General features: G+C 46.6%; 1 protein-coding gene across 1 annotated transcript in view; it reads left to right on the top strand.

The window, feature by feature from the left end:
* Dnah6 (dynein axonemal heavy chain 6) overlaps positions 1-13,243 on the top strand; it is a 201,769-nt gene extending 188,526 nt beyond the window's left edge. The window contains exons 72-76 of the mRNA XM_051154749.1: positions 1,014-1,199; positions 2,063-2,135; positions 4,103-4,254; positions 5,503-5,725; positions 13,062-13,243. Of these exons, the coding sequence (XP_051010706.1) occupies positions 1,014-1,199; positions 2,063-2,135; positions 4,103-4,254; positions 5,503-5,725; positions 13,062-13,165 (738 nt within the window). The 3' untranslated portion in view covers positions 13,166-13,243. The remainder of the gene's footprint in view (positions 1-1,013; positions 1,200-2,062; positions 2,136-4,102; positions 4,255-5,502; positions 5,726-13,061) is intronic.
* Positions 13,244-13,535: the final 292 nt, after the last annotated feature.

Genomic DNA, 13,535 nt, shown 5'->3' with positions numbered 1-13,535 from the left:
CCATAGCATTATTATGGCAGTTATTGCTCAACCACTATCATATCAATAAAGGGCACAGATACCTGCTCGAGTTTTAATGTGCCAATGCACTGGAACTGAGCAGAAACTAACCCCTGAAGCTACCTTGTTTTCTCCCAGCCCCACATCCTGAGCCATTCGTTCCCACCACAGTGCTACCAGTACTTGCTTAAGCTTCCCGCCTGGGCTGTTTCTCTCCAACCACACTGATCCTCAGAGCAGGCTCCTCCCCTGCGGACTCTGCTTTCTTTTCTCTCCTCAGCCTGTCTCTCATCTCCTTCCCCTCTCTGCTTCCCCTCTTGTGATCCTCTGTCCTCCAAGCCCACTTCTGCCCTACCCAGGTGTCGGCATTTTTGAGTTTTTGTTTTTATTTTTTGGGTTTTGGGGTTTTGGTTTGTTTGGGTTTGGGGTTTTTTTGTTTGTTTGTTTTTGTTGTTGTTGTTGTTTTGTTTTATTTTGTTTCCGAGACAAGGTTTCTCTGTGTAGCCTTGGCTGTCCTGGACTCGCTTTGTAGACCAGACTGGCCCTGAACTCACAGAGATCTGCCTGCCTATGCCTCCCTTCTGGGATTACCATGCCCAGCTTTGGTGTAGGCATTTGTATTTAGCCAATCAGGGATAATTTGGAGGCAAGGTTACACAGCATCACTTTGGTATATGTGGGGGTCAGCTCAAAGACCAGTAAGAATCTTGGGGGAGGCCAGGGCAGGGGACATGAGATTAACATCTGAATGCAAAGCACCAGACCATGCCATAACAGGTGCACAGACATGCACTGGCAAAACACTTAAACACATAAAAATAATAAAATAAAATAGATTTAATTTCTTTCAGAAAAGGTAAAGACAATGCCTGAGGGACAATACCTGAAGTTGTCTTTGCCACATGTGTGTACGTGCGCATGCTCAGACACACACATATGGACTGTGAAAGCAATAGTCCTTTCCACTGGATAATTATGCCTGTAATGTGCACTAACCTTTTTTGTTCTCCCAGGTTTCCCTAGAAACACTCAATAAAGCCATTGCAGGACTCGTGGTGATGTCTGAAGAAATGGAAAAAGTGTATCAGAGTTTCCTCAACAACCAAGTTCCCTCTCTTTGGTCTAACACAGCCTACCCATCCCTGAAGCCACTGGGATCATGGGTCAAAGACCTTATTCTGCGGACTGCATTCGTGGATGTACGAGATTTCTCTCGTTTTGGGTTTGATGGATTTTAACAGTGTGGCTGGCCCTACACTCCTGAGGGAGTTCTGAGTAGCAACTATTAGGAATCATTTGATTTCAGAGAAACCGAACCTTCCAGAACGGCTTCACTTTGAAAGTCTTAAGCAAATTATAATGCCAGTTTCCCTAGGCTCTTATCTATATATTGGTTTTCAACCTCAGACCCTTTCTTGAGGTTTTAGCTGCAGCGTATGGTCCCATTGTAAGGTGCAAACCACGACTTGGCTCCACACAGCCAAATGTACCTTGGCTGCCCAAGCCTCTGGTCCCCTGCAGTTCCAGGTTTGCAGTTAGGGCTGGTAGGTGAGGAGGGGAATGGACCAGTGGTAATATGAGGGGCAGTGGGTAACTCAGGAGTCAATGAGGGGCTGGAGAGATGGCTCAGAGGTTAAAAGCAGCTTCTACTGGCTGCTTTTCCAAAGGTCCTCAGTTCAGTTCCCAGCAACCACATGGTAGCTCACAACCATCCATAATGAGATCTGATGCCCTCTTCTGGCCTGCAGGAAGAGTGCTGTATATATAATAAATAAATAAATAAATAATTTAAAGGAGTCAATGAGACTCCACTTCCCAGCTCTGATTCAGATGGCACACCTTAAAAAACAAAGTGCCTCAGCTGGGCATGGTGACGCAGGCCTTTAATCCCAGCACTCAGGAGGCAGAGGCAGGTGGATCGCTGTGAGTTCAAAGCCAACCTGGTCTACAAAGTGAGTCCAGGACAGCCAAGGCTACAAAGAGAAACCCTGTCTTGAAGAAAACACAAACAAAACAAAACGAAAAAAATGAAATGCCCTATTAAATTTTGTCTCTCCCTCAGCTGTGGCTCAAAAGAGGACAGCCCAAATCCTTCTGGATTTCTGGATTCTTCTTTCCTCAAGGATTCCTCACAGGTACTGGTGCCTCCCCTAGGAACATACAAGGGAAAGGTTGTGGTTTGTAGGTGCTGGAGAAACAGTGTGGCTGCCGGATGGATGGCCTGACTGGCCCTGCTGACCCGAGACAATCTAAGAGGTAGGGGGTGCAGAACTAGATACACACCCCCCTCCCCCCTCACCCACATACACACCCCCACCCCCGCCGCCCTTCTTAGGTTATCTGTGCATGGGTTTGCTGTAGGCTAAATCCATTGATTCAATTCTCCATGGGACACAGCCCTCCCATGCCCCTCCTTCCTTCAAGAGCACCAACTGATGTTTTACCACCACCACCCTACTCTCTCTCTCTCTCTCTCTCTCTCTCTCTCTCTCTCTCTCCTTCCTCAACTCTAAGCAGACTCCTCTCTAAAAAATACTTTCCATTTTGAGATAGAGTCTCCTGTAGCCCAGCCTGTCTTGACCTCATCGCACAGCCAAGGATGACACCGTACTTCCAATCTACCGCCCCCACCTCCCCAGTATTGGGATTACGTGCGTGTGGCAGCGCCCACTTGTGGCCCAGTTTCAGACAGTGCTCAGAATTGAACCCAGAGCTCTGGGCATTCTAGGCACCAGAAGCAAGCCAGCCTGAAACACTCCTGATATCTATCCTTCATCCATCCCCCAGAGGGATCCAAGCCTTGGGGCTTCTGGAGACCCAGTCTTCAGTCTATCTCATTCCTAACCCCCAATAACCAGCCCACGTATGCAAGCTGCCCAAAAACTTCTATTCTCACTAGTTTGTCTCATTCGTGGCAGGACAATATGCATCAAACTTAGTCTCTCCTTGGTCTTTTGTTTGCTTGGTTTTAGTTTAGGATTTGCTTTTTTGTTTTTAAGATTTATTTATCTATTATGTATACAGTGTTCTGTCTGCATGTACAGAGGGCGCTAGATCTTATTACAGATGGTCGTGAGCCACCATGTGGTTGCTGGGAATTGAACTCAGGACCTTTGGAAGAGCAGCCAGTGCTCTTAACCTCTGAGCCACTGCTGGTGCTTTTTGTTTGTTTGTTTGTTTGTTTGAGTTTTAGGGTTGTTTTGTTTTGGATTGTTTGGTTGGTTAGTTGGCTGGTTTTTTGAGACAAGATCTCACTACGTAGCCTTGGTTAGCCTGGAACTCACTATGTAAATCAGGCTGGCCTTGAACTTAACAGAGATCTGCCTGCCTCTGTCTCCCAAGTGCTGGGCGGAAAAGTGTGTCCCACCGTGCCCAGCTTGTTTGTTTTATAGATTTGTTCATGAGTGCATGTGTGTGCTTCTGTGCTTGTGTGTGCATGCATGAGTGTGTGCCTCTGTGTGTGTGTGTGTGTGTGTGTGTGTGTGTGTGTGTAAGTACACTTGAGCAAGTATTTGGTATGTGCATATGTGTGCAGATGCACTTGAAGGCCAGAGCAGGGTGTTCGATTCCCCTAGCACTGGAGTTCTAGGTGGCCATGAGCTGCCTGATGTGGATACTGGGAGCTGAACGTGGATCTGCTGCAAGAGCAACAGATGCTCTTAACCACTGAGCCATCACTCCAGCATCTTTTCCTCTCTTAATCATGACATGGGCTTGTACATCCCTTGGGTCCTTAACCATCCCTGCCCCAGCATGATCCAAGTTTCTATGCTCTATGAACTACTCCATGTAGCGTGTTAATAGCCTCTGTTGCTCTTTAAATTATTTTCTTCTTACATTCGTTCGTTTGTTCGTTCATTTTGTTTGTTTGTTTAGAAAGAAGGAAGATAAGTGTGGAGGTAAGGAGACAACTTCCTGGAGTAGGTTCCGGCAATCAGGCTTGGCAGCAGGTGCCTTTATCTGCGTTCATCCCACCAGCCTGGATATGGGTTTCTATGGAGAGGAAGTTCTCTAATGCTAACTCAGCCTGGGCAGACAGGAGGGATGTGGTATGTGTGAAGCATCAATGTGCTTTCAAGGACCCACCTCTTCCTATTTCCAGGCACTCTTCAGAACCATGCTCGAAAATATAATCTGCCGATAGATGAGCTGAGTTTCAAGTACAACATGGTTCCCGTCTACCGAGACCAAGCCCTGGTGACGGAAGCAGCCAAGGACATTCGCTTTGGAGAAGAACTGCCCATGGACCTGATGGTATCGTCCACATAACTGCATGGCCAAGAAGCTTCTATTTTATTGTCAGTGGAGAGTTCAGCCAGTCTCCCCTGCCCCACAGCCTCCATTTTCAGAAGTGGGAAGGGAGGGTGGTACTCAGACCCCAAAGCCAGCTCCTCAGCAGCAGCTGGATGGGCACTCTTCAAATGTAGTCCAATATATAGAAATATTTTTTCTGCATGAAGCTATATTACTAAGATTCAGACAGCAATAGTCTCCATCTTACAGAGGCAATATAACAAGATGTTAAAAACAAGAGGTTTCAGAATAAAAAAAAAAAACATTGAGTTTGAATGCTGATTCTACCCTTCACCAGCCATGTGTGCTGAAACAATTGCTCACGAGTCTGAACTTTGGTGTTCTCATCTATAAAGTAGGGCTGATGACAGCACTCTAAAAATGGAGTAGCACCTGTCACGTAGCCAACACGAAGCTCACTCACAATAATCTACTATAATATTATAGACTAAATTTGTCTACAGCAACCACTCAGCCTCCTCCTAACAGAACTGAAGTGCTGGCTTCACACCTCTTCATATCCCCTTCTTACTATAAGTCCAGTGAATAACTAATAGGTATGTGCTATATGAGCAACCTTGATGGTTTTCATTCTCTTCAAAAAGTATTACAGGGGGCTGGAGAGGTGGCTCAGTGGTTAAGAGCACTGCCTGCTCTTCCGAAGGACCCAGGTTCAATTCCCAGCACCCATATGGACACTCACAACTGTCTGTAACTCCAAGATCTGACACCCTCATACCAATGTACATAGATTAAAGTTAAATAAAATAAAAATAAATAAATAAATACAAAAGGTATTGCAGATATATAATCTGTCTTCTAGAAGGCACCCAGATCCCCAGAAGGCCTTGCTGAAATGACACATGATAATTCCAGCCCTTGACTCACTCTGCCTCTCAGGAGGGAGAGAAAAGTCATTACTCATAATGTCAGATAGTCTAAAGTAGTCATAGTTGGGCTTCCCAGGGGCATCTGCAGTTCTGCATCCTGGTAGGGGCATGGACAGTATCAAATTCAGTGCCAAACTGAGGATCAGGGTAGCCTACCTCTCAGACCGTTAGGATGCCCTTCTCTTGCAATGCAGTAATAGAAACTGCTGTTTTTAGAAGGGCTTGTTGAAGAGATGGGACAGGACAATGAATCCTTGTTAAGGAATGTTCATCTCTTTTCCTCCGCTCACCCCTACCTAAACTTCTGAGTATCTTTCAGTTGCCTTCTCCTGAAGATGGGGTTCTTGTTCATGGAATGTTCATGGATGCTTCTCGGTGGGACGATAAGGAGATGGTCATAGAAGACGCATTGCCAGGACAGATGAACCCCATGCTGCCTGTAGTTCATTTTGAACCACAACGAAACTATGAGCCAATCCAAACACTCTACCACTCCCCTCTCTACAAAACAGGAGCCCGCGCAGGGACTCTTTCAACCACAGGTGAGGATGTTCTTAAGACTTGTACATGGGGTTGGAGAGATAGCTCAGCAGTTAAGAGCACTCTTTGAGGCTTTTACAGAGGACCCCACTTTGATTCTTAGCACCTACAATGTGGCTGACAACCATCTGTAACTCCAGTTCCAGAGGATCCAGTGCCCTCTTCTGGCTGCCCAGGGCACTGCACACATGTGGTGCACAGACAAGCAAGCAGGCAAAACACCCACATACACAAGAATAAATGAATATTTGTAACTGTACAGGTAATAACCAAATAAAAACCTCAATCAAAACCCAAATGCTGCTAGACATGGTAGCATATACCTTTAATCCCAGCAGAGGCAGCCAGATCTCTGTGAGTCCAAGGCCAATCTGGTCTACACAGTGAGTTCCAGGGTAACCAGGGGCACACAGTAAGACCCTGTCTCAAAAAGAGGAGGAGGAAAGGGATGAAGGAAGAAGAGAAGCAAGAGGAGGAGGAGGAGAAGTGGGAGGAGGAGGAGGAGAAGAAGCAAGAGGAGAAGAAGGAGGAAGAGGAGAAGGGGGAGGAAGAGGAGAAGGGGGAGGAGGAGGAACCAAATACTGGTCACTCAGTCAATACAGTGCTTGCCTAGTATGTACAAAGTCCTGGGGAAGTTCTAAGCACTGTGTAAAACTGGGTGGTGGTACGTACCTGTAATCTCAACCCTCAAGAAGTAGAGAGACAAGAAGATCAGAAGTTCAAGATCATCTTCAACCATTTAGCAACTTTGTGGGGCCAGCCTTGGATATGAGACAGTCTCTCTCTCTCTCTCTCTCTCTCTCTCTCTCTCTCTCTCTCTCTCTCTCTCTCTCAGACGCACACACACACACACACACACACACACACACACACACACACACTGCTGAGCTAGGGATGAAAGTCCATTACAGAATACTTACCTGGCATGGAAAGTATCTAGTTTTAATGCCCAGGTCTGGGGTGGGGCAGGAGGGGGATGTGGGGGGGGGGGAGTGAAACTACCTGTTATTGGTCCAATTAACTAAATTTAAAATGGGAGTGCCTGTGCTGGGGAGACAGCTGAGCAATTACAATCATTGCAGAGAACTGGGATTCCATCTCTAGCATGAATGTTAGCCTGTAACTCCTATGCCAGAGGATCTGACTCCCTCTTCCGGCCTCTTCAGACACATACACTCACATGCACACCCCTCCCACAGAGATGCACACACATACAAGTAAATAAAAATGAAAGAATTTGTTTTTAGTGGAGGCACCTATTCCACAGGCACTTATAAATGTTGAAATTGTGTTTATGTGTTACCAAACTTTGGGTGGACGTGAAATATAGTCCTATAAAAAAGAAGGCACAGAGAAAAAAAATCTCTACAGATAACATGAGAGCCTGTGGACCAACCCAGGAGCTGGCTCAGTGGGTAAGTCAGTAGGCTTGTCACCAAGCCTAGCAACTGACCTTGATCCCCAAGACCCACATGATGTTAAGAGGAACTGAACCCTACAAGTTGTCCTCTAACTCCCATGTATATGACATGTCTTATATAGGTTCACATACACATAATAAATGTAATGTCTTTTTTTTTTTTAAACATGAATTTTTCAAAGAAAAAGAGACCGCTAAAGAATATCCTGGGAAAACGCCTCAAAATATAGCACAGTGCGCTGGGAAAGTCTGATGCTGTAGGAAGAGCTATAACCCCCCACATCTATCCAGTAGCAACTTAGGAGAAAGTAAGAATGAGGGCAAGGCAGTATTTACAAAGAATAAAAAGCTAGTGGTTCCCTAACCTAAAGAAATGCTGTGTCCTTAGACTCAGAAATCTCGCCAAGTAGGGCAAGCGGTGCTTTTACAATGGAACCTGGGAAGGGTACATGGATGTTTGCAGAGTGTCCAGGGTAGCGTCCAGCACATAGCAAATTCCATCTCTGCAAATTGGACACAGAACAGCAGCATTCATGAAGAAAATTCTTAGGAGATTATGGAACCCTTTATCCTAATGATGGTGACCAGGAAAGGGCAACCTGTCGGGGTACCTGAACACCAATACCGCCTTCTCCTGGGATATGACTATGAATTTATGGATAACAAGACTGGATCAAGAACTATGAACCGCTTTACTTTAAGGATGATGTGCTAGCCTCCTTTGTGTTGCTTCAACCAAACATTCTAACAAAAAGCGACTTAAGGAGCAAAGGCTGCATTTGGCCTATCACTGAGGGAAGTCAGGGCCGGGATGAAGGTGGAAACCTTCAGGCAGGAATCCTGGGGGGCCACCGCTCGCTAGCTCGGCCACAGGCTCCTGTTTAGCTTTTTTACACAGCCCAGGACCACCAGCCTAAGGTTGGCACCACCCAGGGTGGGCTGGGTTCTCTTACATCATTTGATAATCAAGATGATCCCCCACTGACATGCCAACGGGCTGATCTTATCTAGGCAACTCCTCAGTGGAGACTTTGCTCTCAGGTGTCTCTAAGCCATGTCAAGTTGAAAACTAACACTTGTCAGGACCAAGGGAGCATCTATTTAAATTTTTTCTACACAGTCTTGTAAATCATCATAATGGAAGAGTTCTGACACAGCATGATGTTAGCCTCGGGGATGAAATTAACAAACTTTAAGCAGTCACCGCGCACCGTGACATGGCACACGTTAGGCAGTCACCGAGCACCATGACACAGGCTCTGGGAGGCTGTCAGAAGCTTCTTGGTGCTGAAAGCCAAGCTGCCCTCCTAACAGAGATGCCGTGCCATGCATCTGCCAGCTCGCACCTCCCTGGAGTCAGTGATGGTATCGACTCAATGATTAAGGTGCATCCTCAAGCATTAATTTAATCATTAATTCAGTGATTAAAGGAAGAGTCAATACTGGGCTGCTTACTGCAGCTCAGCGCCATGCAGAAGGCCTTCACCAGACCATAAAATGGGAACTTGGCTTTGCCTACATAACTGATCACACAAAAAATCTCAAAGTCGCCTACAGAAAAGGGGTCTGCTACAAGTGATAGACAGTAGGAACAGCCACTACATAGCCATCAACAGAATTCTTGGTAGAGAACACTTGCTCAGCATGTCTGAGGCCGTGATTTCAATCCCAACGCTGACAAAACGCTAAGAAGTTAACAGGATGCAGCCAGCCTGGTGGCACACACCTGTAACCTCAGCATTCTGGAAGCAGCGGCAGGTGGATCTCTGGAGACTGAAAGCCAGATTGAGGTACATAGTGAGTTCTAGGCCAGCCAAGGCTACTTAGTAAGACTCTATCTCCCAACAAACAAACAAATACTGTTAAGAGAATCCCTGTGTTCCATGAAAAACAAACAGGAACTAAATTAAAGGAAAAAGTCTCGCACCCAAGAGCACATTTGGTCTGATTAGGAGCAAGTCCGACAAGGAGAGCACGCTTGGAACACTTCAAGCATGCTCCTGAGGTCCACACGGCAGAACCAGACTTAGGAGGGGAGCCAAGGCCCGTCCATAAGTGGGAAGACTTGGCGTTGTCATGATCCCAATTCCCTCCCAAATCAATCTCTGGATTTAAAACAGCCTCGTATAACTGAAAGAAATAACTCTTCCGATATACTGTGAAGTGAAAACAAAGAGAGTGCTCCTTTGAATAAAATAAAACCGAAGGCTCTGTTTCTAACAAATCTTCCTGTAGCTACAACAGTGCCACAAAGGACCGGCACATCAGTCGGATGCACCGCGGAGAACTGGGAGCAAATGAGAGTCCACATGGTGCCGGAGAAATGGTTCCGCTACAGTTAGATTTTTGTCTTGTTGCGGGGAGAGGGGGGGTGGTTGTTCTGTTTTGTTTTGGGGTATTTTTGTTTGTTTGCTTGCTTGCTTGTTGGTTGGTTAGTTGATTGGTTGGGGGTTTTCTGTTGTTGTTGTTGTTGTCGTCGTCAGTTTTTTTGTTTTTTGTTTTTTGTTTTTTTTGGTGGGGGGGGGGGGTTGGTGTTTCGAGACAAGGTTTCTCTGTTACACAGAGCCCTGCCTGTCCTGGACTCTCTTTGTAGACCAGCCTGGCTTCAAACTCACAGAGATCCACCTGCTTCTGCCTCCCAAGTGCTAGAATCAAAGGTACATTTAGATTCTTAGCTCATATTACACACAAAGATTTTAAATTAGCTTGGAGAGATGGCTCAGCAGAAAAGGACGATTGCCACTCTTGTGGAGGACTAGAGTTCAGCCCCTGGCACCGACTTCAGAGGGCTCACAACTTCTAACTCCAGCTCCAGGGCCTTTGATGCTCTCTTCTGGCCGACAGGCACATACTCACATGCATACTACAACCTACATGCACATACACATAAAAAGAAAATCTTAAATTAAATCGTTGATAGGTACTTGAGGCTTAATCATCAAATTTTAAATTGCTTGACTCCTAATGAAATGGTTATAATAACTGCCAGTGGATGCTCATCTCTTCAAAAGTCAGGCATGCGCATGCTCCCTAGTGGAGGGTCAGTCAATCAGGTGTGCGCATGCTCCCTAGTGGAGGGTCAATCAATCAGGTGTGCGCATGCTCCCTAGTGGAGGTCCAGGCCACTAAAACACTCTTACCAAAGCACTCAAACCTTAATCTGAACACACCTCAGTGGCTAAACCTTCCTTCACACGGATAGGAGATTCTGGGAAACTTAGTGGGGCGAACAGCCTGGTTGGGTCAACAAATATATTGTGACAGGTGACAAAGAGGCAGAGAGGGAACTTAACATTAAAGGAGACCTAGCACACATCAGTGCTGTGAGGTGTGGCCCTAATTTGAATTCTGAACCAACCCTAAGAGTCAAGTTCCAATAGTGTGTGTGTGTGTGTGTGTGTGTGTGCACGTGTGCTGGGTTTGTTCACGTGTATGAGTATATACACACTAGATAAATATGAACAGCTATTAGAAATTAATATTTAGCTATGATAGCTGTATCTTTAGGAATCATGATTTAGAAACACATACTAAAATAAGTGTAGCAAAAATTGTTACCTAGCATTTGCCTCAAAATAATCCAGGAGACAAGCGGGGGGGGGGGGGGGGGGTGCGCATGCCTTTAATCCCAGCACTAAGGAGGCAGAGGCAGGCGGAATGCTGTGGGTTCCAGGCCAGACTTGTCTACAAAGCAAGTCCAGGACAGCCAAGGCTAACACAGAGAGATCTTGTCTCGAAAAAACAAAAAAATCATCCATCATCATAATCTAAGAGACTTGTGAGGAAGTGTGTACTATAAATTAGATACCAAAGGAACATTTATAGTTTCATTTTTCCACAAAAAAAATAAAAATAAACATGATCAAACATGAACAGTGAGCCTAGCTAGCCAATCAACGTGTTCTAACAATTTCTCAATGTGTTTTAGAATGACACAACAATACTGCTTTGAAACTAAACTGAAAAAAATGGCTGTCCAAGTCTCGTTAGCTGTAGCAGCATAAAGGATGCAAGCAGGCAGGCTCCGGTTGTAACGGAGACTGAATTATTCTCAGATGTAAAACATGTTTCTTCATTAAGGGGTCCCACCCACCTCAGGGCAAGTTCAGCTGAGCACCGTGCAGGCCCTGGTCCTGCCTGAAAACAGCAGCCTTTGTGAGCATGCTCAGTAGCTCTAAAGCCCACTTAATGCCTTTTGTTCACGCACCCTCACCCTCTAGGGAACGCAGCCTCTATTTCTGAATCCTTTTCCTTCTTTCTGGTTCATTCATTCATTCGTTTGTTTGTTTGTTTTGAGACAGGGTCTCACTCTGTAGCCCTAGCACGTTGAAACTCGCTATGTAGACCAGGCTGGCCTCCAACTCATAGAGATCCATCTGTCTCTGTCTGTCCAGTGCTGCAGACAGGCATGAACTACCAGCCTGATGGATTGAATGAATGAATTATTTTGGTTTGACTTGGTTTAGTTTGGTTTGGTTTCAAGACAGAGTTCTCTGTGTAGCCTTGGCTGTCCTGGACTGGCACTGTAGACCAGGCTGGCCTCGAACTCACATCAATCCACCTGCCTCTGCCTCCTGAGTGCTGGCATCACAGGCCTGTGCCACCACACCCGGCTTTTTGTGTTGTTGGTGTTGTTGTTGTTGTTGTTTTAATTATGTATGTTTGTGGTGGAGATGAAGAAGGGAATGTACACCCGAGAACACAGGGGCCAGAAGAGGGCATCAGATGCCCTGGAGCTGGAGTTACAGGCGGGAACTGAACTCAAATATTATACACTCTTAGCCATTGAGCCATTCTCCGGCCCCTCTCCATCCTTTCCTTACACATGTTCAACCTCACTTAACCTTTACTTTCTTTAGCCACAGTCTCTGCGTCATAATCACCCTGTTTTGTCAGAAGCACAAGACCTCTGACATCAGCCCTCTGGGATTTCGGTTTAGGTGGATATGTGACATGCGCCACGTGTACACACACACACACACACACACACACACACACACCTGCGTGGTCTGTCCCAGTCATCTACCCCTTAGAAGTGGCTGCTGCCTAACTCTGAGTCATCCCAGAGTATCCTGTCCTCTCTAGGTCTAGAGAAAGACTTGGGACATGGCCACACCCTGTAGCCACTGCCTCAGTCTAAACAGAATCAGTTCTCTGTTGGCCAGAAATGAATTTAGCTGCCTTCCAAGATCCTCTTTCCCTAAGTCTCACTCACTTTGTAGACCAGGCTGGCCTCGAACTGACAAAGATCTGCTTGCCTCTGTCTCCCTGAGTGCTGGGATCACAGGAGTGCACCACCACACCCGGCATAAGAGTGGCTTTTTATATTGAATGGCTAAGCATTGAAGACAGATCCCTGGCACTATGCGTATTCATTTCAGGAGCCCAAGACTCCCAGGAAGGGAGGAAGGGAGGGAGGGAGGGGGGGAGGGAAGAAAGGAAGGGAGGGAAAGGAGGAAGGAAGGGAAGAAGGGGGAGGGAGGGAGGGGAGAGAAGGGAGGGAGGGAGGGAGGGAGGGGAGGGAGGGAGGGAGGTTAGATAGATAGATAAATGACTGACTACATGAATAGATGCCCTACCTACCATTAGATACCCCTAAGTCCCACTGGAATGTCAGACCTGAATCCCAGCCCAGTGGTCCTAAATTGACACTACAGAGACCCTGAGCCATACTCATCAAGCATCAGGTCTAAGCCAGACAGGCCCTACAGCACCGTGTGTTCTGAAATCTCCTTTTGGATAGCAAGGAACATGCCGAGGACTGTGCCCAACATCCTCAGATTCAGTCAGGTCTGGAGGGAGCGTCTTCACTCTCAGTGTCTTCTCTCTGGAAATCCAGGGGTTTACTGTTTAGACAACAGCTCTTCTCTCCCATTCCCACCTCATCCCTTTCCCTATCCCCTTGTATCTTTCATTAGGCCATTCCACCAACTTCGTGGTGACTGTCCTCTTACCCTCCAAGAGGCCCAATGATTACTGGATCGCCAAGGGATCCGCGCTGCTCTGCCAGCTGAGTGAGTGAGCTGAGTGACAAGCACTCTAACCCTGCTGCCGAGACCTCCCCTGAGGAGGAGAAATTGCCTTCTGACTTGACGTAAGGGTAGCAACTGCGGCTGTTATTTCTCCTATGACCTAAAATAAAGCAGTTTTGAGTTATAAATGTTGGAAATCCTGACTGTGATGTGGAGGTGACAGATTCACACCCCCTAATAAACTCGCTCCTCCACTGCAGGTGAGAGCCAGGCTGCTTCTCTTCAGTGTGGTGCTGGGAGCCCTGAGAGGAACCAGGAGTCAGCCCCTCATTCACACAGGCTCCCGTCCCTGTCACGCCGGTATGAGGAGTCCACAGTCCACATTAGCCACATAGCCCTGCACACTTCTCTTTCTAGACC

The sequence above is a fragment of the Acomys russatus genome, chromosome 13 (assembly GCF_903995435.1).
Source record: "Acomys russatus chromosome 13, mAcoRus1.1, whole genome shotgun sequence".
Taxonomy (NCBI): Eukaryota; Metazoa; Chordata; class Mammalia; order Rodentia; family Muridae; genus Acomys; species Acomys russatus.
Note: the sequence above shows the minus strand (reverse complement) of the source record. Positions and strands in the feature narration are given on the sequence as shown.